We start from the raw sequence: 22,657 nt of genomic DNA, 5'->3' as shown, positions 1-22,657 counted from the left end.
AGTTAAGGTACTTGCCTGCAAAGCCTTGCAAATATGGTTCGATTCCCCAGAATCTACATGAAGCCAGATGCACAAAGTAGCACATGTGCCTAGTAGAGTTCATTTGCGGTGGCTAGAGACCCTAGTGTGCCAATTCTCTCTCTCTCTCAAATAGATAAAATAGAGATGGGCATGATGGCGCATGCCTTTAATCCCAGCACTCAGGAGGCAGAGGTAAAGGATCGCCATGAGTTTGAGGCCACCCTGAGATGACATAGTGAATTCCAGGTTAGCCTGGGGTAGAGCGAGACTCTACCTAGAAAAAAAAGAAAAAAACCAATCTTTCAAATAGATAAAATACTTTTTTAATAGGAAAGAAAGACAGAAAAGGCTATTATTGAACATAAGGAAATCTCTAACATAGCTGAAAGTCCTGTCAACCCCAGACACTCACTGTGGACAGGAGAAGCCTCTCATTTTTTAACCTAGAGGTAGTACAGTAAGCTGCACATGCCCCTGGTGTCAACAGGATCACAAACCTGATCAGCAGAAAGACATCTCAGAGCAATCATGTGAAGACAAGACCTTTGCAAGGGTCTCCCTTCCATTCCTATTTCAAAGCTGTAAGGAGAAAGGCTCTCCCATACAGGTTCACAATTTTAAAAACATGCAAATGCTCGTGTATTGTTACTCTAACATGCTTAAAGCCAAAACATAAACACAGACCTCCTTCTGCTTCTGCCGGAGAACATCTTCTTCATACTGCCTCTGCATCTCCTCTCGCTCCCGGGCCAAGCGCCTCTCCTCCTCTTGCTCCTCCTTCCTTCTCTGCTCCTCTTCCAGCTGCTTCTTCCTGCGCTTCTCTTCCACCTGAGCAGTGATGGCTTTCTAGCCAGAAAAATCCACACATGTCACTGTCAGGCAACATCCACAGAGCACTGATTTGGGTGATGACAAGTGTCATGTACACAAGTGACATTCAAATGTCAGATATGCACTCCCATCTTGCCTTTGTGTGGCCAAGCTCTACATGCTTTTCAACCCCAAGAGGCCATTAAAAGACTGATGAAAAGCCAGGTGTGGTGGTGCACACCTTTAATCCCTGGCCAAGTTAGGAGGACTGCTGTGAGTTTGAGGCCAGCCTGAAACTGCATGGTGAATTCCAGGTCAGCTTGGGCTAGAGAGAAATGCTGCACACACATACAAACAATTCAGACAATTAAGTCCCCTTAATATTGGACTAAGGGCTGGAGAGATGGCTTAGCACTTAATGCACTTGCCTGCAAAGCCAAAGGACCCAGGTTTGATCCACCAGCACTCACATAAAGCCAGATGAACAAGGTGGCACATACACCTGGAGCTCACATGCAGTAGCTATAGACCCTGGCATGTGTGCACACATGTGTGCGCTGTCTCTCTCTCTCTCTCTCTGCCTCAAGTAAGTTAAGTAAAAAATATTTTAAAAAAATATTAGACAAAGATTAGGGGTATCAATCTTAGCCTATGACCTACTAGATTTCTTCTTCTTTTGTTTTCCCAAGGTAGGGTCTTACTCTAGCCCAGGCTAACCTGCAATTCAATAAAGCAGTCTCAGGGTGACCTTGAACTGAGGGCAATGCTCCTGCATCCTAAGTGATGAGATTAAAGGTGTGTGCCCCAGACAGAAAGGAAGTGGGTGCACTAGGTCTTCTGGTCACTGCAAACAAACACCAGATGCATGTGCCATTTTGTGCATCTGCCTCTACATGGATGCTGGAGAACTGAACTTGGGCTAACAGGCTTTGCAAGTAACGGCTCTTATCAACTGAGCTCTCTCTCCAGCCCTGCTACTAGATTTCTTAATCATAATTCTATTTTAATCTCCTATACTGTTTGCTTTCAAAGCCTAAACAGAACTCTGGTACAATGAAATCATAACCAATACCAACTCAGTGATACTACAAATTCAAATATACAATGCACATGTTAAATATTACAGGACAGAAGGTTTTACTATGTGATGTGATCTTCTCAGTGCATTTCTTTCTTTCTTTTTTTTTTTTTTTTTTTGAGGTGAAGTCTCACTCTAGCCCAGGCTGATCTGGAATTCACTATGTAGTCTGAGGGTGGGCTTGAGCTCACGGTGATCCTCCTACCTCTGCCTACCAAGTGCTGGGATTAAAGGTGTGTGCCACTATGCCTGGCTTCTCAGTACATTTGTAACAAAACCAGTTGAGTTAGTGATTGAATTTGTCAAAGGATAAAACTGGACCTGTGTGGGCAACTTTATATCAAACTTAATTTTGGGCTGGAGAGATGGCTCAGTGGTTAAGGCACTTGCCTGCAAAGTCTAACGACCTGGGTTCTATTCCCCAGTACCCACATAAAGCCAAATGCACAAGATGGTGCATGCATCTGAGGTTCATTTGCAGCTGTTAGAGGCCCTGGTGCTCCCATTCTCTATCTGCCTTTCTCTCTCTCTCTCTCTCAAATAAATAAAATATTTTTTAAAAAAATGTTTACTTTCACATAAAGCAAATCTTAACAAATTCAGGAAAATTGAAATAATTCCTTGCATTCTATCGGACCACAAAGGAATTAAACTACAAATCAGTAGCAAGAAAGGCTATAGAGCATACACAAAATCATGGAAACTAAACAATACACTACTAAATGATGAGTGGGTCAATGACGAAATCAAAAAGGAAATCAAAAAATTTATAGAGTCAAATGATAATGAGAACAAAACATACCAAAATCTCTGGGACACAATGAAGGCAGTTCTAAGAGGTAAATTTATAGCCTTAAGTGCCTATATTAAGAAATTAGAAAGGTCGCAAGTAAACGACCTAATGCTTCGCCTTAAAGCCTTGGAAAAAGAAGAACAAGGCAAACCAAAAATTAGTAGACGGGAAGAAATAATAAAGATTAGGGCAGAAATTAATGAAATAGAAACAAAAAGAACAATCCAAAGAATTAATGAAACAAAGAGTTGGTTCTTTGAAAGGATAAACAAGATTGATAAACCCTTAGCAAATCTGACAAAAAGAAAGAGAGAAGAGACACAAATTAATAAAATCAGAGATGAACAAGGCAACATCACAACAGATTCCAGAGAAATTCAAAAAATCATAGGGACATACTACAAAAGCATATACTCCACAAAGTATGAAAATCTGAAAGAAATGGATGATTTCCTTGATCTATATGACCTACCTAAATTAAATCAAAATGAGATTAATCACTTAAATAGACCTATAACAAACATGGAGATCCGAACAGTTATCAATAATCTCCCAACTAAAAAAAGCCCAGGCCCGGATGGATTCACTGCTGAATTTTACCAGACTTTTAAGGAAGAGCTAACACCATTGCTTCTTAAGCTTTTCCAGGAAATAGAAAAAGAAGGAATTCTACCAAACTCCTTCTATGAGGCCAGCATCACCCTGATACCAAAACCAGGCAAAGATAGAACAAAAAAAGAAAATTATAGACCAATCTCCCTCATGAACATAGATGCAAAAATTCTCAACAAAATATTGGCAAACAGAATACAAGAGTATATCAAAAAGATCATTCACCCTGACCAAGTAGGCTTTATCCCAGAGGATATTCAATAAAAATGCCAAAAATACTCATTGGAGAAGAGACAGCCTCTTCAGCAAATGGTGTTTTGAAAACTGGATAAATATCTGCAGAAGGATGAAAATAGATTCTTCTCTCGCGCCATGCACAAGAATTAAGTCCAAATGGATTAAAGACCTTAACATCAGACCGGAAACTTTGAAACTGCTAGAGGAAAAAGTAGGAGAAACCCTTCAACATATTGGTCTTGGCAAAGACTTTCTGAATACAACCCCAATTGCTCAGGCAATAAAACCACAGATTAACCACTGGGACCTAATGAAATTACAAAGATTTTGCACCGCAAAGGACACAGTGAAAAAAGCAAAGAGGCAATCTACAGAATGGGAAAAAATCTTCGCCAGCTATATATCTGATAGAGGATTAATATCTAGGATATACAAAGAACTCAAAAAGTTAAATAATAAGGAATCAAACAAGCCAATCAAAAAATGGGCTATGGAGCTAAATAGAGAGTTCTCAAAGGAAGAAATACAAATGGCATATAAGCATCTAAAAAAATTTTCTACATCAAAAGTCATTAGGGAAATGCAGATTAAAACTACACTGAGATACCATCTCACTCCTGTCAGATTGGCCACCATCATGAAAACAAATGATCATAAATGTTGGCGGGGATGTGGAAAAACAGGAACCCTTCTGCACTGCTGGTGGGAATGCAATCTGGTCCAGCCATTGTGGAAAACAGTGTGGAGGTTCCTAAAACAGCTAGAGATTGATTTACCATATGACCCAGCTATAGCGCTCCTAGGCATATATCCAAAGGACTCATCTCATTTCCTTAGAAGTACATGCTCAACCATGTTTATTGCTGCTCAATTTATAATAGCTGGGAAATGGAACCAGCCTAGATGTCCCTCAACAGATGAGTGGATAATGAAGATGTGGTACATTTATACAATGGAGTTCTACTCAGCGGTAAAGAAAAATGAAGTTATGAAATTTGCAGAAAAATGGATGGACCTGGAAAGTATTATACTAAGTCAGGTAACCCAGGCCCAGAAAGCCAAGCGCCACATGTTCTCTCTCATATGTGGATCCTAGCTACAGATGACTGGGCTTCTGCGTGAGAATGAAAATACTTAGTAGCAGAGGCCAGTAAGTTGAAAAGGAGACATAAAGGGTGGAGAAAGGAAGGGAGGAGGATACTTAATAGGTTGATATTGTATATATGTAATTACAATGATTGTAATGGGGAGGTAATATGATGGAGAATGGAAGTTCAAACGGGAAAGTGTGGGGGTGGGGAGGGAGGGAATTACCATGGGATATATTTTATAATCATGAAAAATGTTAATAAAAATTAAAAAAATTAAAAAAAAATGTTTACTTTCCAGCTGGGTGTCTCCTGGCACAAGCATGTAATCTCAGTACTTGGGAGGCAGAGGCAGAAGCATCTGAAGTTCAAAGCCGGTTCTGAGTACAGAGTGAACTGGAAACTAACTAGGGTACATGAGAACTTACCTCAAAACAACAACAAAAAACTATTAATAAATAAATAAAAAGCCAGGTATGGTAGCACATGCCATTTTAATTCCAGCACTTGAGAGGCAGAAGTAGGAGGATCACTATGAGTTTGAGGCTACTCTGAGACTGTCCAGGTCAGTCCGGGTTAGAATGAGACTCTACCTCGGAAAACCAAAAGAAAAAAATAAAATAGAAAATTTTTCTTAGGTATATGTGGGTGGGTCATGCCATTACTTCTCAAGGCTAAGGGCCATGTAATACCTGATGTTCTAATTGCTTCTGTCGGCGTCTGTCCCGTTCCTCAATCTGTGCTGGGTCCAAGAGTGCAGTCATAGAACGGAGAAAGCTGGCAAGACACACACATGAGCTGTTCAAAACCTCCAAAGGCAGGAGTAACAGGCTAATAATTTCTATTTCAAAGAGAAATGCCAAAAAATGTGGACATATTAACTAACAGTTCTTAAAATATATTTTCTTTAAAAAGCAATAAACACTTAAGAAATGTACTCACTTTGTTTTCTGACTGTTTGCCACAGCCACGCCAGGTTTTGCAACATGCTCTTCTACTGACAGCTGAACCTGGCTTGCAGGTATGGACGTGCAAGTATTGCTGCCACTGGCCGGCTCCTGAGTGTCAGGAGACACACAGATGTACTCGGGGTGTTTGCAGGATAGCGGAGAGGACAGCTGAGACTGGGAACCCAGCTGACTCCTTAGCGGATCTGAATGCATTGCCCATCTGTTGTGCTCTTCACCCTGATAATAACAAACAATGATGGCTAAGAATTCTTCCAGGAACTCCCAATAAAATCCTAAATAACAAGTGTGGTATCTAAGAGTCACCATTGGGGCTACAGATATGGCTCAGCAGTCAAGGCACCTGCCTGCAAAGCCCAATGACTAGGGTTCGATTCTCCAGTACCCACGTAAAGCCAGATGCATGAAGTGGCACATGCGTCTGGAGTTCGTTTACAGTGGTTGGAGGCCCTGGTGCGCCAATTCACTCGCTCGCTGTCTGTATGTCTCTGCTTGCAAATAAACAAAATTAAAAAAAAAAAAATACAAGTCACCACTGAATACAGTAAGCACTGTAAAGAGTAATATAATTATACCTTTTTTTTTTTTCCTTGAGGTAGGGTCTCACTTTAGCTCAGGCTGACCTGGAATTTACTTTGGAGTCTCAGGGAGGTCTTGAACTCACGGTGATCCTCCTCCTACTGCTTCCCGAGTGCTGGGATTAAAGGTGTGTGCCACCATGCCTGGCTCCTCTAATTATACTTTTTGGATTCCTTATGTATTTAGATAACTAGCTTGACAACAATAGGAAACTCAAAAGAAACTAGGAAATTTCTATCAAGTTCAAAGAAGCAACACAAACCACAATAAAATATTCAATGTAAACAGGTTCTCATGGGTAAACCGAAATTTGAATACTCTGGTCGTTTCAGAATACTTGTAAGTTTATATGCATTAAGGCTTGAGTTTTTAAAAATAATTTATTTATTATTTACTTATTTATTTGAGAGGAAGAGGCAGAGAGATGACGAGGTGAGAGAGTGAGAGAGAGAGAGAGAGAGAGAGAGAGAAAGAAAATGGGCACTCCAGGGTCTCTAGCCACTGCAAACAAATCCCAGACACATGAGCCACCTTGTTCATCTGGGTTACGTGGGTACTGAGGAATCAAACGTAGGTCCTTAGGCTTCAGAGGCAAGTACCTTAATTGCTAAGCTATCTCTGCAGCTCAAGGTTTGGTTTTATTTTATTACTTCATAGCCACAATGCCTCCCTGGTTACCTTTGGATGCCTAAGGTTTTCCTCTGCTCTCTTTTGCTGGTTCTCTTCTACTTGCTTACTAAAATCTTCCATCCATTTTCTCTGCTGCTCTTGCTTTGCAGAGCTGCTCGGGTCCAGCAGGCTTGCTTCCTAAACAGTCACCAAAGCAACTGAAGGTCAGTCCTACCAAAGTGACAGTAAGGAGATTACAATTATTTGTACAGGGAGAAGCCACAGTGTGAAAAGATTTGACCAGACTAAGTAGATACATTATCACTCTCAGAATCCTATTCTGAACATATATACTAGTGGAGGGATGTAAGCTAGAGCTAGCTGTTAAAGAAAATGCTTCACTCAATAATCCACTTAAGAATGTGTGTAAGGGGGGATGGCTCCACAGATAAAGCACTTGCTCAGTAAGTGAGAGAACCACGTAAGGCTGGATGCTGTAGCATGGGGATCTGACCCCAGCATGCCTATGGTGAGATGGGAGGAAGGCAGAATTTGCAAAGCTTGAGGGCCAGCTAGTCTGGTTAACACGAGCCAAGTCTCAAACAAGGTAGAAAGGTCTCAGCTGTCCCTGAAATCCAGGCCTATGATAAGCTTCCCTTGTCTTAGCTCGGACATGGACAGCCCCCCCCACCCAATACCACATGAACTCTTTTTCTTTAAAAGATTTATTTATAAGAGACAGACAGGAGAGAGAATGGGCACACCAGGGCCTCTAGCAACTGCAAATGAACTCCAGATGCATGCACTACCTTGTACATCTAGCTTACATGGGACCTGGGGAATCATACCTGGATCCTTAGGCTTTGCAGGCATGCACCTTAACTGCTAAGCCATCTCTCCAGCACATGAATTTTCTTTTTTTTAAAAAATATTTTATATATTTATTTGTTAAGAGAAAGACAAGATTTATTAAGACAAACAGAATGGGCACACCAGGGTCTCTAGCCACTGCAAAAGAACTCCAGACATATGCCTCACCTTGTATATCTGACTTACATGGGCACTGAGGAATTGAATCTGGGTCCTTAGGCTTCACAGACAAGCACCTTGACCCCAAAGCCTCTCTCCAGCCCCCACATGGCAGGAGCTCTCTGTGCTTTCTCCTTCCTTCTCTTAATCTAGTAAGGCCTCTCTAAACTTAAAAAAAAAAGGTAGAAAACAAATTAACACCCAAGACTGCACTCAAAAATCCACATGAGGGTGAGAAGAGGAAGAGAAGAAGAAGAGGGGAAGAAAGAGAGAAAGAAACAAAAGACAGGAGAGCAGGGCTGGAGGGATGGCTAAGGCGTTTGCCTGCAAAGCCAAAGAACCCAGGTTTGATTCCCTAGGAACCACATTAGCCAGATGCACAAGGGCATATGTGTCTGAAGTTTGTTTGCAGTGGCTGGAGGCCCTTGTGTGCCCATTCTCTCTTTGTCTCTCTCTAGTTCTCTCTGCTTGCAAATTAAAAAAAAAAAAGATAGGAGAGCAAAGAAAGAAAACAAAAAGAGGGCTGGGGAGATGGCTCTGCAATTAAAGGTTGTTGCTTACTTAAACAAAATCAAGGAAACTAAACAATACACTACTAAATGATGAATGGGTCAATGAAGAAATCAAGAAGGAAATCAAAAGATTTATGAGATTTATAGAGTCAAACGATAATGAAAATACAACATATCAAAGTCTCTGGGACACAATGAAGGCAGTTCTAAGAGGTAAATTTATAGCCTTAAGTGCCTGAGAAATTAGAAAGGTCACAAGTAAACGACCTAATGCTTCACCTTAAAGCCTTGGAAAAAGAAGAACAAGGCAAACCAAAAATCAGTAGGTGGGAAGAAATAATAAAGATTAGGGCAGAAATTAATGAAATAGAAACAAACAAACAAACAAATCCAAAGAATTAATGAAACAAAGAGCTGGTTCTTTGAAAGGATACACAAGATTGACAAACCCTTAGCAAATCTGACCAAAAGAAAGAGAGAAGAGACACAAATTAATAAAATCAGAGATGAAAAAGGTAACATCACAACAGATTCCAGAGAAATTCAAAAAAACACAGGGACATACTATAAAAGCATATACTCCACAAAGTATGAAAATCTGAAAGAAACGGATGCTTTCCTTGATTTATATGACGTACATAAATTAAATCAAAATGAGATTAATCACTTAAATAGACGTATAAAAAACATGGAGATCCGAACAGTTATCAATAATCTCCCAACTAAAAAAAACCCAGGCCCAGATGGACTCACTGCTGAATTTTACCAGACCTTTAAGGAAGAGCTAACACCATTGCTTCTTAAGCTTTTCCAGGAAATAGAAAAAGAAGGAATCCTACCAAACTCCTTCTATGAGGCCAGCATCACCCCGATACCAAACCCAGGCAAAGATACAACAAAAAAAGAAAATTACAGACCAATCTCCCTCATGAACATAGATGCAAAAATTCTCAACAAAATACTGGCAAACAGAATACAAGAATATATCAAAAAGATCATTCACCCTGACCAAGTAGGCTTTATACCAGAGATGCAGGGATGGTTCAGTATACGCAAATCTATAAATGCAATACATTATATAAACGGGTTGAAGGGAATAGAAGGAACATATCTCAATATAATAAAAGCTATTTATGACAAGCCTACAGCCAACATATTACTAAGTGGGGAAAAACTGGAAGCTTTTCCACTAAAATCAGGAACAAGACAAGGCTGTCCACTGTCCCCACTTTTATTTAATATAGTTTTGGAAGTCTTACCCATAGCAATAAGGCAAGAGACACTCATAAAAGGGATACAAATTGGAAAGGAAAAAATCAAGTTATCATTATTTGCAGATGACATGATTCTATACAGAAAGGACCCTAAAAACTCTACTAGCAAACTGTTAGAGCTGATCAAAATCTACAGCCTTGTAGCAGGATACAAAATAAATACACAGAAATCAGTAGCCTTCATATATGCTAACAACAAACACAGAGGATGAAATCAGAGAATCGTTCCCATTCACAATTGCATCAAAAAAAATAAAGTACCTTGGAATAAACCTAACAAAGGAAGTAAAGGATCTCTACAATGAGAACTTTAAAACACTCAAGTGAGAAATTGCAGAAGACACTAGAAAGTGGAGAAACATCCCCTGTTCCTGGATTGGAAGAATCAATATTGTGAAAATGGCAATCTTACCAAAAGCAATCTACACATTTAATGCAATTCCTATCAAAATTCCAAAAGCATTCTTCATGGAAATAGAAAAAGCAATCCAAAAATTCATTTGGAATCACAAAAAACCTCGAATATCTAAAATAATACTGAGCAGCAAAAATAAGGCTGGTGGTATCACCATACCTGATTTTAACCTATACTACAGAGCCATAGTAACAAAAACAGCGTGGTACTGGCACAAAAACAGACATATAGATCAGTGGAACAGAATAGAGGACCCAGATGTAAGCCCAAGTAGCTATAGCCACCTGATATTCGATAAAAATGCCCAAAATACTCATTGGAGAAAAGACAGCCTCTTCAGCAAATGGTGTTGGGAAAACTGGATATCTATCTGCAAAAGGATGAAAATAGATTCTTCTCTCTCGCCATGTACAAGAATTAAGTCCAAATGGATTAAAGACCTTAACATCAGACCTGAAACTCTGAAACTGCTAGAGGAAAAAGTAGGGGAAACCCTCCAACATATTGGTCTTGGCAAAGATTTCTGAATACAACCCCAATTGCTCAAGCAATAAAACCACAGATTAATCACTGGGACCTCATGAAATTACAAAGATTTTGCACTGCAAAGGACACAGTGAAAAAAGGAAAGAGGCTACCTACAAAATGGGAAAAAATCTTCACCAGCTATATATCTGATAGAGGATTAATATCTAGGATATACAAAGAACTCAAAAAGTTAAATAATAAGGAATCAAACAAGCCAATCAAAACATGGGCTATGGAACTGAATAAAGCATTCTCAAAGGAAGAAATACAAATGGCATATAAGCATCTAAAAAAATTTTCTACATCAAAAGTCATTAGGGAAATGCAGATTAAAACTACACTGAGATTCCATCTCACTCCTGTCAGATTGGCCACTATCATGAAAACAAATGATCATAAATGTTGGCGGGGATGTGGAAAAAGAGGAACCCTTCTACACTGCTGGTGGGAATGCAATCTGGTTCAGCCATTGTGGAAATCAGTGTGAAGGTTCCTAAAACATCTAAAGATTGATCTACCATATGACCTAGCTATAGCACTCCTAGGCATATATCCAAAGGAATCATCTCATTTCCTTAGAAGAACTCCACCATGTTTATTGCTGCTCAATTTGTAATAGCTGGGAAATGGAAGCAGCTGAGATGCCCCTCAACTGATGAGTGGATAATGAAGATGTAGCACATTTATACAACGGAGTTCTACTCAGTGGTAAAGAAAAATGAAGTTATGAAATTTGCAGAGAAATGGATGGACCAGGAAAGGATTATACTAAGTGAGGTAACCCAGGCCCAGAAAGCGAAGCGCCACATGTTCTCTCTCATATCTGGATCCTAGCTACAGATGACTGGGCTTCTGCGTGAGAATGAAAATACTTAGTAGCAGAGGCTAATAAGTTAAAAAGGAGACATAAAGGGAAGAGAAAGGAAGGGAGGAGGGTACTTAATAGGTTGATATTGTATATATGTAAGTACAATGACTGTGATGGAGAGGAGAATGGAATTTCAAAGGGGAAAGTGTAGGGGGGAGGGAGGGAATTAACATGAGATTTTTTTGTTTAAAATTTTTTATTTGAGAGCGACAGACACAGAGAGAAAGACAGATAGAGGGAGAGAGAATGGGTGCGCCAGGGCTTCCAGCCTGCAAACTCCAGACGCGTGCGCCCCCTTGTGCATCTGGCTAACGTGGGACCTGGGGAACCGAGCCTCGAACCAGGGTCCTTAGGCTTCACAGGCAAGCGCGTAACCGCTAAGCCATCTCTCCAGCCCAGCATGGGCTTTTTTTTTATAATCATGGAAAATGCTAATAAAAAGTTAAAAAACTAAAAATAAAAAATAAGTAAAAAAAAATAAAGGTTGTTGCTCACAATGCCTGAAGGCCTAGGTTCAATCCCCCAGTCCCCATGTAAAGCCAAATGCACAAAATGGTGATGTGTCAAGAGTCACACCCATTAATTGTCTATATAAATAAAAAATTTTATTTGTGTATTTAATAGAATGAATCATATATAGAGAGAATGGGGGCACCAGGGTCGCTAGCCGCTGCCAACAAACTCCAGACACATGTACCACCTTTTGCATCTGGTTTTACATTGGTACTAGGGAACTGAACCTGGGTCCTTAAGACTTTGCAGGCAAGTGCCTTAACTGCCAAGCCATCTCTCCAGCCCCAGAAATATTTTTAAGTAAATTTTATAGTATGAGTACTATTTCACATTTTAAGATTTGTTATTAAGGGCTATGGAAATGGCTTGGTGGATTAAGTACTTGTGGTACAACTGTGAATTCCTGAATTCAGATCTACAGACGCACATAAAACTTGAAAGCTGGGACACGTTTCTGCTAAGCCAGTGTCCCTGTAGCAAGAAGGGAGGTGGAGACAGGAGAACTTTGTGGATGATGTCAAGGAAGCAGTGCTTCCAAACCAGGTACAAAGCAAGAACCAGACAGAAAGGGGTCTTCTGACCAAACACATGAACACACACACACACATTTTTAATCCACGTGCATACACTTTTTTTTTTTTTTTAATTTCTTTTTTAAAGTTACAATGAATGGGGCTGGTGAGATGGCATGGAAGTTAAGGCTAAGGTTCAATTCAGATTCGACTCCCCAGGACCCACATAAGCCAGATGCATGGGGTGGCACAAATACCAGGCGTTTTTTTGTAGTGGTGAGGGGCCCTGGTGTGCCCATTCTCTCACTGTCTGCCTCTTTCTCTCTCTCTCAAATAAATTTAGAAAAATGTTTAAATGCACTTAATGCCAGGTATGGTGGTGTATTCCTTTTAATCCCAGCACTTGGGAGGCAGAGGTAGGAGGATCACCAGGAGTTTGAGGCCAACCTGAGACTTCAGAGTGAATTCCAGCTCAGCTAAGCTAAATTGAGACCCTACTTCAAAAAAAAAAAAAGCAAGTTAAGATGTCTTATGCTAAGATATGTTAACGCATAAGCAAAATTGCAGAATTCTCTTACCCTAGAATGGTCAGGAATTTGAAATTTTTCCAATACTATTTTGTCATTTTCAGGTTTTTTCCGATGACTATTCCACTTTTCAGAAGCTTCTTTTTCTTTCTTCTTTAAAGCAACCTGTTCATCTGTAAATAATGTCTTTTTAAAACAACATACAACAACTGTAAAAAAGAATCATGTAAACAGATCATGACCTTAAGAGAGGAGGGATCACAGCACAGTTTAAACACAGCTGTCTTGATGGAGGAGCTGCCTCAGGAGCTAGAGGGTCTCTCAGGGATGTGGTAGACAAGAAATGGATAGAAGAATGATTTTTATTACAATTATCAGGAATATGTGATGATTTTTTTTCCAAATAACATGTTAATTATTTTCAAGTTCTACTTTCTTATGTCCTTCATTATCACTAATACTGAAAAACTAGAAATCTATACCCTAGGGCCAACTTCAAGCTCAACCTAACTGGCTATATCTGACCATTAAAATTAAGTCTTGGGCAGGAGAGATGGCTTAGTAGCTAAGACGCTTGCCTGCAAATCTAAAGGACCAGGTTCAGTACCCCAGGACCCATGTAAGCCATATGCACAAGGTAGCGCATGCATCTGGAATTCCTTTGCAGTGGCTGTAGGCCCTGTTGCACACATTCTCTCTCTCAAATCAGCCTGGGCTAGAGCAAGACCCTACCTCAGGGGAGGAAAAAAAGTCTTGGAGGGCTGCAGAGATGGCTCAATAGTTGAGACGCGTGCCTGCAAAGCCTAAGGACCCAGTTTTAATTTCCCAGTACCCACGTAAAGTCACATATACATGGTGGTGCATGTGTCTGGAGTTCTTTTGCAGTGGCTTGCAGGCCCTGGCACACCCATATTCTCTATCTGTCTCTTTCTCTCAATAAATATTCTTTAAAAAATTAAATTAAAAAACATTTAAATTAAGTCTTGAATTATTAATTCACCATAGAATTTCATTAAAATTAATGAACACACAACTTCAAGAAAGATATCCTTTGATAAGAGTGTCAAGTCAAGGACTTGGAGACATGGCTTAACATTTTCATGTTCATGTTCGACTCTCCAAGTCCTACATAAGCCAGGTGCACAAAGTGACACAAGCAACACAAGGCTGCACGTGCAGCATGCATCTGGAGTTCAAATGCAATGACTGGAGGTCCTGATGCGCCAATTCTCTCGTGTGCACGTATGTGTTCTCACATTTTTAAAAAGAAAGGCCAGTCTGTTAGGCTTGCCTTAAAAAAGGGGGGGGGGAGGAGTATCAAGTAAAAAGGAAAATAAATTGTTTAAAACAATAATTAAAGCATAAAATGGTTGGGCATAGTGGCCCATACCTTTATTCCTAGCACTTGGGAGGCAGGTTTGAGTTCAAAGGCCAGCCTGGAAGTACAGAGTGAGTTCCAGATCAACCTGGGCTGGAGTGAGACCAAAAAAAAAGCAGTCATTAATTTCCAAGAAGTTCCATCTTCTTTTAGGAATATTTTTGGAACTGGAGAGACAGCATAAGCTGTGAAGGTGCTTGCCAGAAAAGCCAAAATACCCAGGTTCTATTCCCCAGTACCCATGTAAAGCCAGATTGCACAAGATGACACATGCATATGGTGTTTATTTGCAGTGACTGGAGGCCCTGGCATGCCTATTTTCTCTCAAATAAATTAAAAAAAATAAATTTATTCATTGTGTGTATGCATGTATGTGTATGCATAACCGGAGTTTTCTGCCACTGTACACTAACACTTGACATACATGCCGCTTTTTGTGTCTAGCATTACTTGGTTGCTGGGTAATGAATCATGGCCAGAAGCTTTACAACCAAGTGCCTTAAATGACGAGCCATCTACTCAACTCAGACATACAGTGTAATGTTTTTGTAAGTGAAGTATGCTGAAAGAACCTACTTAGCTGAATGAAATTTGATATAAACACACAGCAGATCCCTAAGCCTTCTTTGAGTGTTACCACACATTTCATTTCTGTTATGACTTCCATTATCAATGCAGTCTTTTTTTTTTAAAAAAATTATTTATTTATTTGGGGGCCGGAGAGAGACGGGGGGGGGGGGCAGATAAGAGAATGGGCATGCCAGGGCCTCCAGCCACTGCAAATCAACTTCAGACACATGTGCCCTCTTGTGCACCTGGCTTACGTGGGCCCTGGGGAATCGAACCTGGGTCCTTTGGCTTTGTAGGCAAGCATCTTAACCACTAAGTCATTTCTCCAGCTCCCTCAATGCAGTCTTTATTTCTGATGTTTCTTTTTTCCTAAACCACTCTCATATCACAGTAAGTATGTCACAGGGTATCCTAGCTGAGTGGAAGTAAAGTCCATCTCATCCATGCCTTTAGTATGACTATTCTTAAAAAGTACAATTATTAAGTAATACATTTCTAAATTATGATGCCTAGGTCAAGTTTAAGAAATAATGGTCGTGGGCTGGAGAGATGGCTTAGCGGTTAAGTGCTTGCCTGTGAAGCCTAAGGATCCTGGTTTGAGGCTTGATTTCCCAGGACCCATGTTAGCCAGATGCACAAGGGGGTACATGCGTCTGGGGTTCATTTGCAGTGGCTGGAAGCCCTGGCGTGCCCATTCTCTCTCTCTCTCTCTCTCTCTCTCTCTCTCTCTCTGTTGCTCTCAAATAAATAAAAATAAATTAAAAAAAAAAGAAAAAAGAAATAATGTTTGTGCTGGACAGACGGCTTAGCAGTTAAGGTGCTGGCCTGTGAGGCCTAAGGACCCAGGCTCAATTCCCCAGGGCCCATGTAAGCCAGATGCATGCATCTGGAGTTCATTTGCAGTGGCTGGAGGCTCAGGTGTGGTCATTTTCTATTTGACTCTCTCTCTCTCTAATAAATAAATACAATTAATTTATTTTTTAAAAGAAGATAACCCTAGAACTGAGGAGGCAGAACCAAGATGGCTGAGTTTAGGGTCAGCCTGAAACTATACAATGGTCACACAGATCAGCTTGGGTTACAGAGAGACCCTACCTCAAAAACAAACAAACAACCACAAAAAAAAAAAGAATGGTGTTTCTTACAAAAAAAATTTCATGACTCAATATGGTTCTTGGTATCATTAGATATTCTTTTTTTCCCCCATAGGTAGAGTCTTGCTCTATCCAGGCTGAGCTGGAATTTACTCTGGAGTCTCAGGGTGGCCTTAAACACACAGCGATCCTCCTACCTCTGCCTCCAGAGAGCTTGGATTAATAGCATGCACCACAGGGCTGGAAGGATGGCTCAGCAGTTAAGGCATTTGCTTGCAAAGCCCAAGTATCCAGGTTCAATTCCCCAGGACCCACGTTAGCCAGATGCACAAGGGGATGCACATGTCTGGAGTTCATTTGCAGTGGATGGAGGACCTGGCATGCCCATTTTCTCTCTTTCTCTGTCAAATAAACAAACAAATAAAAATACTAAAAAAATAAAAGCATGCACCACCATGCCTAGCTCTGACTTTTAAAAAAATTGCTAAGCACGGTGGCACATGACATTAATCCCAGAACTTGGGAGGCAGACGTAGGAGAATCACCATGAGTTCAAGGCCACTCTGAAACTACAGAGTGGATTCTAGGTCAATCTGGCCTAGAGCAAAACCCTACCTTGGGAAAAAAAAAAATTGAAGCTGGCCTGGAAAGATGGCTTAGCAGTTAAGGCACTTCCCTGTGAAGCCTAAGGATCTAGGTTCACTTCTCCAGTACATATGTAAGCCAGATGCACAAGATAGTACATGGCATTTATTTGCAGTGGCTGAAAGTCCTGGCCATACCCATCATTCTCTGTCTGCCACTCTCTCTCTAAAATAAATAATTAAAGTATATAAAAAAACCAACCCTGAAGCTCCCCAGAACCACACATATACAAAAAAAGCTGAATTTACTTTATTAACCATCCTTACAGCCCAGGTGTGACAGAATGGAGAGATAGCTCAGCAGTTAAAAGTGCTTGCAGGATTGGAGGGATGGCTCAGTGGTTAAGGCACTTGCCCACAAAGCCTAAGGACCCAGGTTCGGTTCCTCAGAACCCAAGTAAAACCAGATGCACAAAGTAGTGCATACATTCTGGAGTTCGTTCGCAATGGCTAGTGGTCCTGGCATGCACATTCACTCTCTATCTGACTCTTTTCTTTTTCTCTCTCTCTCAAATAAAATATATAGCACTTGCCACTTAAGCATGAGAATCTCTTTGGTCTAGGACCATGGAGTCCGCAAAATCCTAGCTGTGGTCACACACTTTAACTTTAGTCCACAGAAGTGGAGACCAGACCTGATAATCACTGGAGCTGACTGCCAAGTACTCTGGGTTGAGAAAGACACTATCTCAAGAGAATATGGGTGAAGTGATACAAACACCACCAACATTCTCTTCTGGCCTCCACACACATGGGAATAGGACACATACATTTGTACATGTATGTGCATATCACATCTCATACCACATTCCTCTCTCTCTCTCTCATGCACGCACACACACACACACAGAATTCCACAGGGGGTCTGGGGAGATGGCTCAATGCTTAAAGGTGCTTGCAAAGTATGATGCCCCAGATTTGACTCCCCAGTACACAAAAGCCAGATGCATAGAGTGGTGGCTTATGCACCTGGAGTTCATTTGCACCAAGAAGAATCTGGATGCACCCATACTTTCTCTAATAAATAATTTTTTAAAGCCATGTATTTCTTTTCTTAAAATATTTTTATTTATGAGCAAAGAGCTAGAAGAGAGGCAGAGAATGGACATACCAGGGCCTTCAGCTGCTGCAAAGGAACTCCAGATGCACGGTGTACCTAGCTTTAGATAGGTACTGGGGAACTGAACCTGGGTCCTTAGACTTTGCAGGCAAGCACCTTAACCGCTGAGCAACCCCTCCAGCCCTGAACTCATGAATCTCTATAACAGAAAAGCACAGATGAGGCAATTTCACGCGTACCGACTTGAGCTACAGAGGCACAGGCAGGCCAGTGGCATGGTGCCTCAGGTGCACAGCACACAGCATGGAATGGAGTGACAGCTTCAAATGCTGAGAAACTTGATGTTTGCAGAGAACCACAGCACACGTAAAGTGTTGCTAATCTACAAACCGATACAGTTCATCTCTATCCTCACTGAATGCTCCATAGCCAAATGAAAATGAAAGGTAAGTTTACCTAGATCTTTTCTCCACTGGGCTCTTCTTGCTTCCAACAAACTTCTATGGCGTTCCCTCTCCCCCAGCGTGCTGAATATGTCAGCTGGTTTCCACTCATTCTCGCTAAGGTAAAACAGACAAAGGCAACAGCAACCTCAGAAACCCTGTCTCTTCGTCTCTGTGTAACTCACTGTGTAAATATTAAATATGGTCTTACATAGCCAAGTCTTCCATGTGCAAGCAAAGGTGCCCCTGAAACACAGGCATGAGGTACATACATGGCAGTTTTCTGTTCAAGCTGTTTAGAGGCCTCTCGATTTTTATTGAACACGTGCTGCTTATCCTCTGGGACAGATGAAACAGCCTCAGGTCTTTGCAGCAATCCCATAATACTCTCATCCTTTGGCTGCATAAGAATAGTGTTTAAATGTAAAGGATCTTGACCTATGAAATGAAATATATGGTTTAAAATTAACACTACATCAATCATATCTACTATAATACCTTACCCTAGCACATTCCTATATAGTTGGGAAAAAAAGGACAGGTCAGGCGTGGTGACACATGTCTTTAATTCCAGCATTTGGGAGGCAGAGGTAGATGGATTGCTATGAGTTCAAGGCCACCCTGAGAATACATAGTGAATTCCAAGTCATACTGGGCTAGAGTGAGACCTTACCTCGAAAAACCAAAGAACATGTCATGGTGGGTCACACCTATAAATCCCAACATTCAGGAGGTTAGGGCAGGAGGATTGTCATGGGTTTGAGGACAGCCTGGAATACATACCAAGTTCCAGGCAAGCATAGGCTGCACAGTGAGATGCTGTCTCACAAAACAAAAACAAAAGTAAACAAGTCTTTTACATTACCTAACTTCTAACAATAATCTCTGAGGTGGCTATCTATCAATATATATATATAGAGAAAGAAACTATAGGTGTGTGATGCATGTCTTTAATCCCAGCACTCAGAAGGTAGACAACAGGACCAGGAGTTCAAGGTCAGTCTAGGCTACATGAGACCTTATCTCAAAAACAGAGAAACTGAGGCCCAGAACTTACATGGCTTGCTCATGGCCACAGGTATACAAGTTCCTATATCCAAGAAAGAAAATAAACAAGCAAAAGCAAAAACAGGCTAGGGCTCAGGCTCAGTTGTTAACACCTGCCTGGCATGTGTAAAGCCATATGTGGTCCCTGGCATGTTTTTAGAGGTCTAATAAACTGTTCCTTTTTGGTCTCTGAGCAGTAACTTTAGCCTTTAAGACAAAATTAAGCTGCTCTTTTATTTACAGAGCCAGATTCCATTGTGAGCATCTTGGGCAAGCACAGAGGTTACCTGGCTCCAACTACTTGTGTCCTCTCCACACAGACTGTCCAGTTTACTTTATTTGACTGTTACCTAATAATTTTGGGGGCGGGGGGTTTGAGGTAGGGTCTCACTCTAGCCCAGGCTGACCTGGAACTCACTCTTGGCGATCCTCCCACCTCTGCCTAATAAAATTTTAATATTTCTAGTACATTCACAAGTCCTAAGCTCAAAACTAAAACCAAGAGGGTTAACACAATACCCTGATGCAAACCATGAAACAAGGAGCCCGCAATATTCTATTTCTTCTATAAGTGAATCTATGCTTTATGTTAGTTAAAAACAGTACATGGGCTGTGTATAGTGGCGCACACTTTTAACCCCAGCACTCGCAAGGCAGAAGTAGGAGGACTGCTGAGAGTTTGAGGTCACCCTGAGACTATATAGTGAATTCCAGGTCAGCCTGGGCTAGAGCAAGATACTACCTTGAAAAACAAACAAACAACAACAAAACAGTACAAGGACTGGAGAGATGGCTCAGTGTTTAAGCAAAGCCAAACAACCCAAATATGATTCCCCAGGACCCACATAAAGCCAGATGTATAACGTGACGTGGCATCTGGAGTAAGCTCCAGTGGCTAGAAGTCCTGGTGCTCCAGTTTTTTCTCTCTGCTTGCAAATTAAAAAATTATTTATTTATTTATTTTTTATTTGAGAACGACAGACACAGAGAGAAAGACAGATAGAGGGAGAGAGAATGGGCGCGCCAGGGCTTCCAGACTCTGCAAACGAACTCCAGATGCGTGCGTCCCCTTGTGCATCTGGCTAACGTGGGACCTGGGGAACCGAGACTCGAACCGGGGTCCTTAGGCTTCACAGGCAAGCGCTTAACTGCTAAGCCATCTCTCCAGCCCCAAAAAATATTTATTAAAAACAACAAACAGGCCTGGAGAGATGACTTAGTGGTTAAAGTGCTTGCTTGCAAAGCCTAAAGACCCAGGTAAAATTCCTCAGGACCCATGTAAAGCAAGATGCACAGGGTGGTGCATGAGTCTGGAGTTCATTTACAGTGGCTAGAGGCCCTGGAGCACCCATTCTCTCTCTTATCTGCCTCTCTCTAATAAATAAATAAATAAATAAATAAAAACACAGTGTAGCCAGCCAGGTGTGGTGGTGCACCACCTTTAATCCCAGCACTTGAGAGGCAAAGGTACGAGGATCACTGTGAGTTCGGGGCCAGCCTAGAACTACATAGCAAATTCCAGGTCAGCCCAGGCTAGAGTGAGACCCTACCTCACAAGGCCAAAATAAAATAAATCAAAATAAAAACAGTAGAGCCAACTTGAGCATAGAGGGAAGGACAGGAAGAACAAATATGGGGCCAGGATATTACTGCCTTCCAGCAACTTAAGCCATGTCTTCATGGTAAGGTTCTCTTCAGTTTCATTTCAAGCACCAGAGGCTTTGTATCTTTTTAAATGTTTTATGTAATTTTTTTCTATTTTTGATACGATTTCCTTATATAGACAAGGCATGCCTGAGATTTGCAGCAATCCTGCTGCTTCAGCCTCTAGAGTGTAGAATTACAACACCACATCCAGCTTATGTATTTTTATATAAAATTATTCTAAGCCAGGCATGGTGCTGTACACCTTTTATTTCTAGCATTAAGGAGGCAGAAATAGGAGGATCACTGAGAGTTCACAGCCAGCCTGAGACTACATAGTAAATTCCAGGTCACCCCTGGTTAGAGCAAGACACTACCTCAAAAATCAAAAAACAAAACAACAACAAAAAGGATTTTTACTAGGGGCTGGAGAGATGGCTCAGCAGTTAAGGCACTGCCTGCAGTCTAACAACCCAGGTTTGACTCCCAAGTATTCCATGTAAAGCCAAATGCACAAAGTGGCACATGCATCCGGAGTTCATTTGTAGCAGCTAGAGGCCCTGGCATGCCCATTCTGTCTGTCTCTCTTTGCTCTCTCTCTGCTTACAAATAAATAAAGTAATGAAAAAAGAAATCATACTTGTTTCCTCCCCCTTTTCCTGCTGGGTAATAGGTCCACTTCCTTGGTTTATAGCCATCCAGATCTGCTGTAGTTGGGCCTGTGTGAGACAAGCCATGCTGCTAGCCACACTTTCATGTGGCATCCGTTCGTCACACACACACATGTGCGTGGAGGGTCTAGTCTGGGCACTAGAAGCTGCAAGTGAGGAAGTCGCCATCGGGGTGCGAGGACAATCTTCACCGGCACATTGCTCACAGAAACTCTCGCAGGGCGAAAACGTCCCCCTACTTTCTTCACAGTTAGTTTCTGAACCAACTGTCTTCTTTGGCGCAAGGTTTTCACTTCTGATACAAGTGTTTCGAGTTGGTTTTAGAACACGGCCAGTCTGTTTCATTTTTAAAGGGTATTTTACAATCTTGGCCTTACTTCCCATCTGTGAAAACACCAGAAGTTCATTAACAATCCATAGACAACAACAACAAAAAAATTCATGCTCCCCCCGCCCCCTTTGAGACTGGCTCTTACTATATAGCCTAGAGTGGCCTTGACAGCCTTGCTTCTAGAAATAACTGAGTTTTCTTGCCGTTTACCTCTCAATAAGAGAACAAATACAACCAAGTATGGGGGCTAGCGAGATGGCTCAGTGGTTAAAGGCACTTGTTTGCAATGCCTGAAGACTTGGGTTTGATCCCAGAGTACAAACATAAAGCCAGATGCACAAGATGTGGCACATGCATCTGGAGTTCACTTACAGTGGTTAGAGGCCCTGGTGTGCAATTAAGTCTCTCTCTTAAATATTAAAAAAAAAATTTCAAAATAAATGAGGGGGCTAGAGAAATGGCTCAGGGGTTAAGGGTTATGCCTACAAAGCCTAATGACCCAGGTTCAATTCCCCAGTACTCACATAAAGCCAGATGCACAGAGTGGCATATGCATCTGGAGTTTGTTTGCAGCAGATAATGGCCTTGGCATGCCCATTTTCTCCCTCCTCTCTGCTTGCAAATAAATAATTTTTAAAAATTAAAAAGTACTGGAGAGATAGCAGGTAAGGCATTTGTCTCCAAAGCTTGAGGACCCGGGTTCAATTCCCCAGTCTACATAAGCCAGATGGACTAAAAGGCACATTCATCTGGAGTTTGTTTACAGTGGCTAAAGGCTCTGGCATGTCCTTTATCTTTCTCT

At 41.2% G+C, this 22,657-nt stretch overlaps 1 protein-coding gene across 7 annotated transcripts in view; it reads right to left on the bottom strand.

Annotated features, from left to right (window-relative positions):
- Window positions 1–22,657, bottom strand: part of Ccdc66 (coiled-coil domain containing 66) — a 38,314-nt gene that overhangs the window by 8,905 nt on the left and 6,752 nt on the right. For 5 of the 7 annotated variants that reach the window (XM_004652625.2, XM_045136025.1, XM_045136028.1 and 2 more), the window contains 8 exons: window positions 21,494–21,908; window positions 18,435–18,600; window positions 18,176–18,279; window positions 13,025–13,146; window positions 6,865–6,993; window positions 5,582–5,826; window positions 5,332–5,416; window positions 706–867 (listed from right to left, as the gene is read on the bottom strand). In XM_004652625.2, coding sequence (XP_004652682.1) covers window positions 706–867; window positions 5,332–5,416; window positions 5,582–5,826; window positions 6,865–6,993; window positions 13,025–13,146; window positions 18,176–18,279; window positions 18,435–18,600; window positions 21,494–21,908 — 1,428 coding nt within the window. Of the gene's footprint in view, window positions 1–705; window positions 868–5,331; window positions 5,417–5,581; window positions 5,827–6,864; window positions 7,027–13,024; window positions 13,147–18,175; window positions 18,280–18,434; window positions 18,601–21,493; window positions 21,909–22,657 lie in introns of those variants that run through there. The other 2 variants (XM_045136029.1, XM_045136030.1) reach the window with 2 other exon arrangements.

This window comes from Jaculus jaculus, chromosome 16, assembly GCF_020740685.1.
Source record: "Jaculus jaculus isolate mJacJac1 chromosome 16, mJacJac1.mat.Y.cur, whole genome shotgun sequence".
Classification (NCBI taxonomy): Eukaryota; Metazoa; Chordata; class Mammalia; order Rodentia; family Dipodidae; genus Jaculus; species Jaculus jaculus.
The sequence above is the reverse complement of the archived record's forward strand: the minus strand, read 5'-3'. Positions and strand labels throughout refer to the sequence as shown.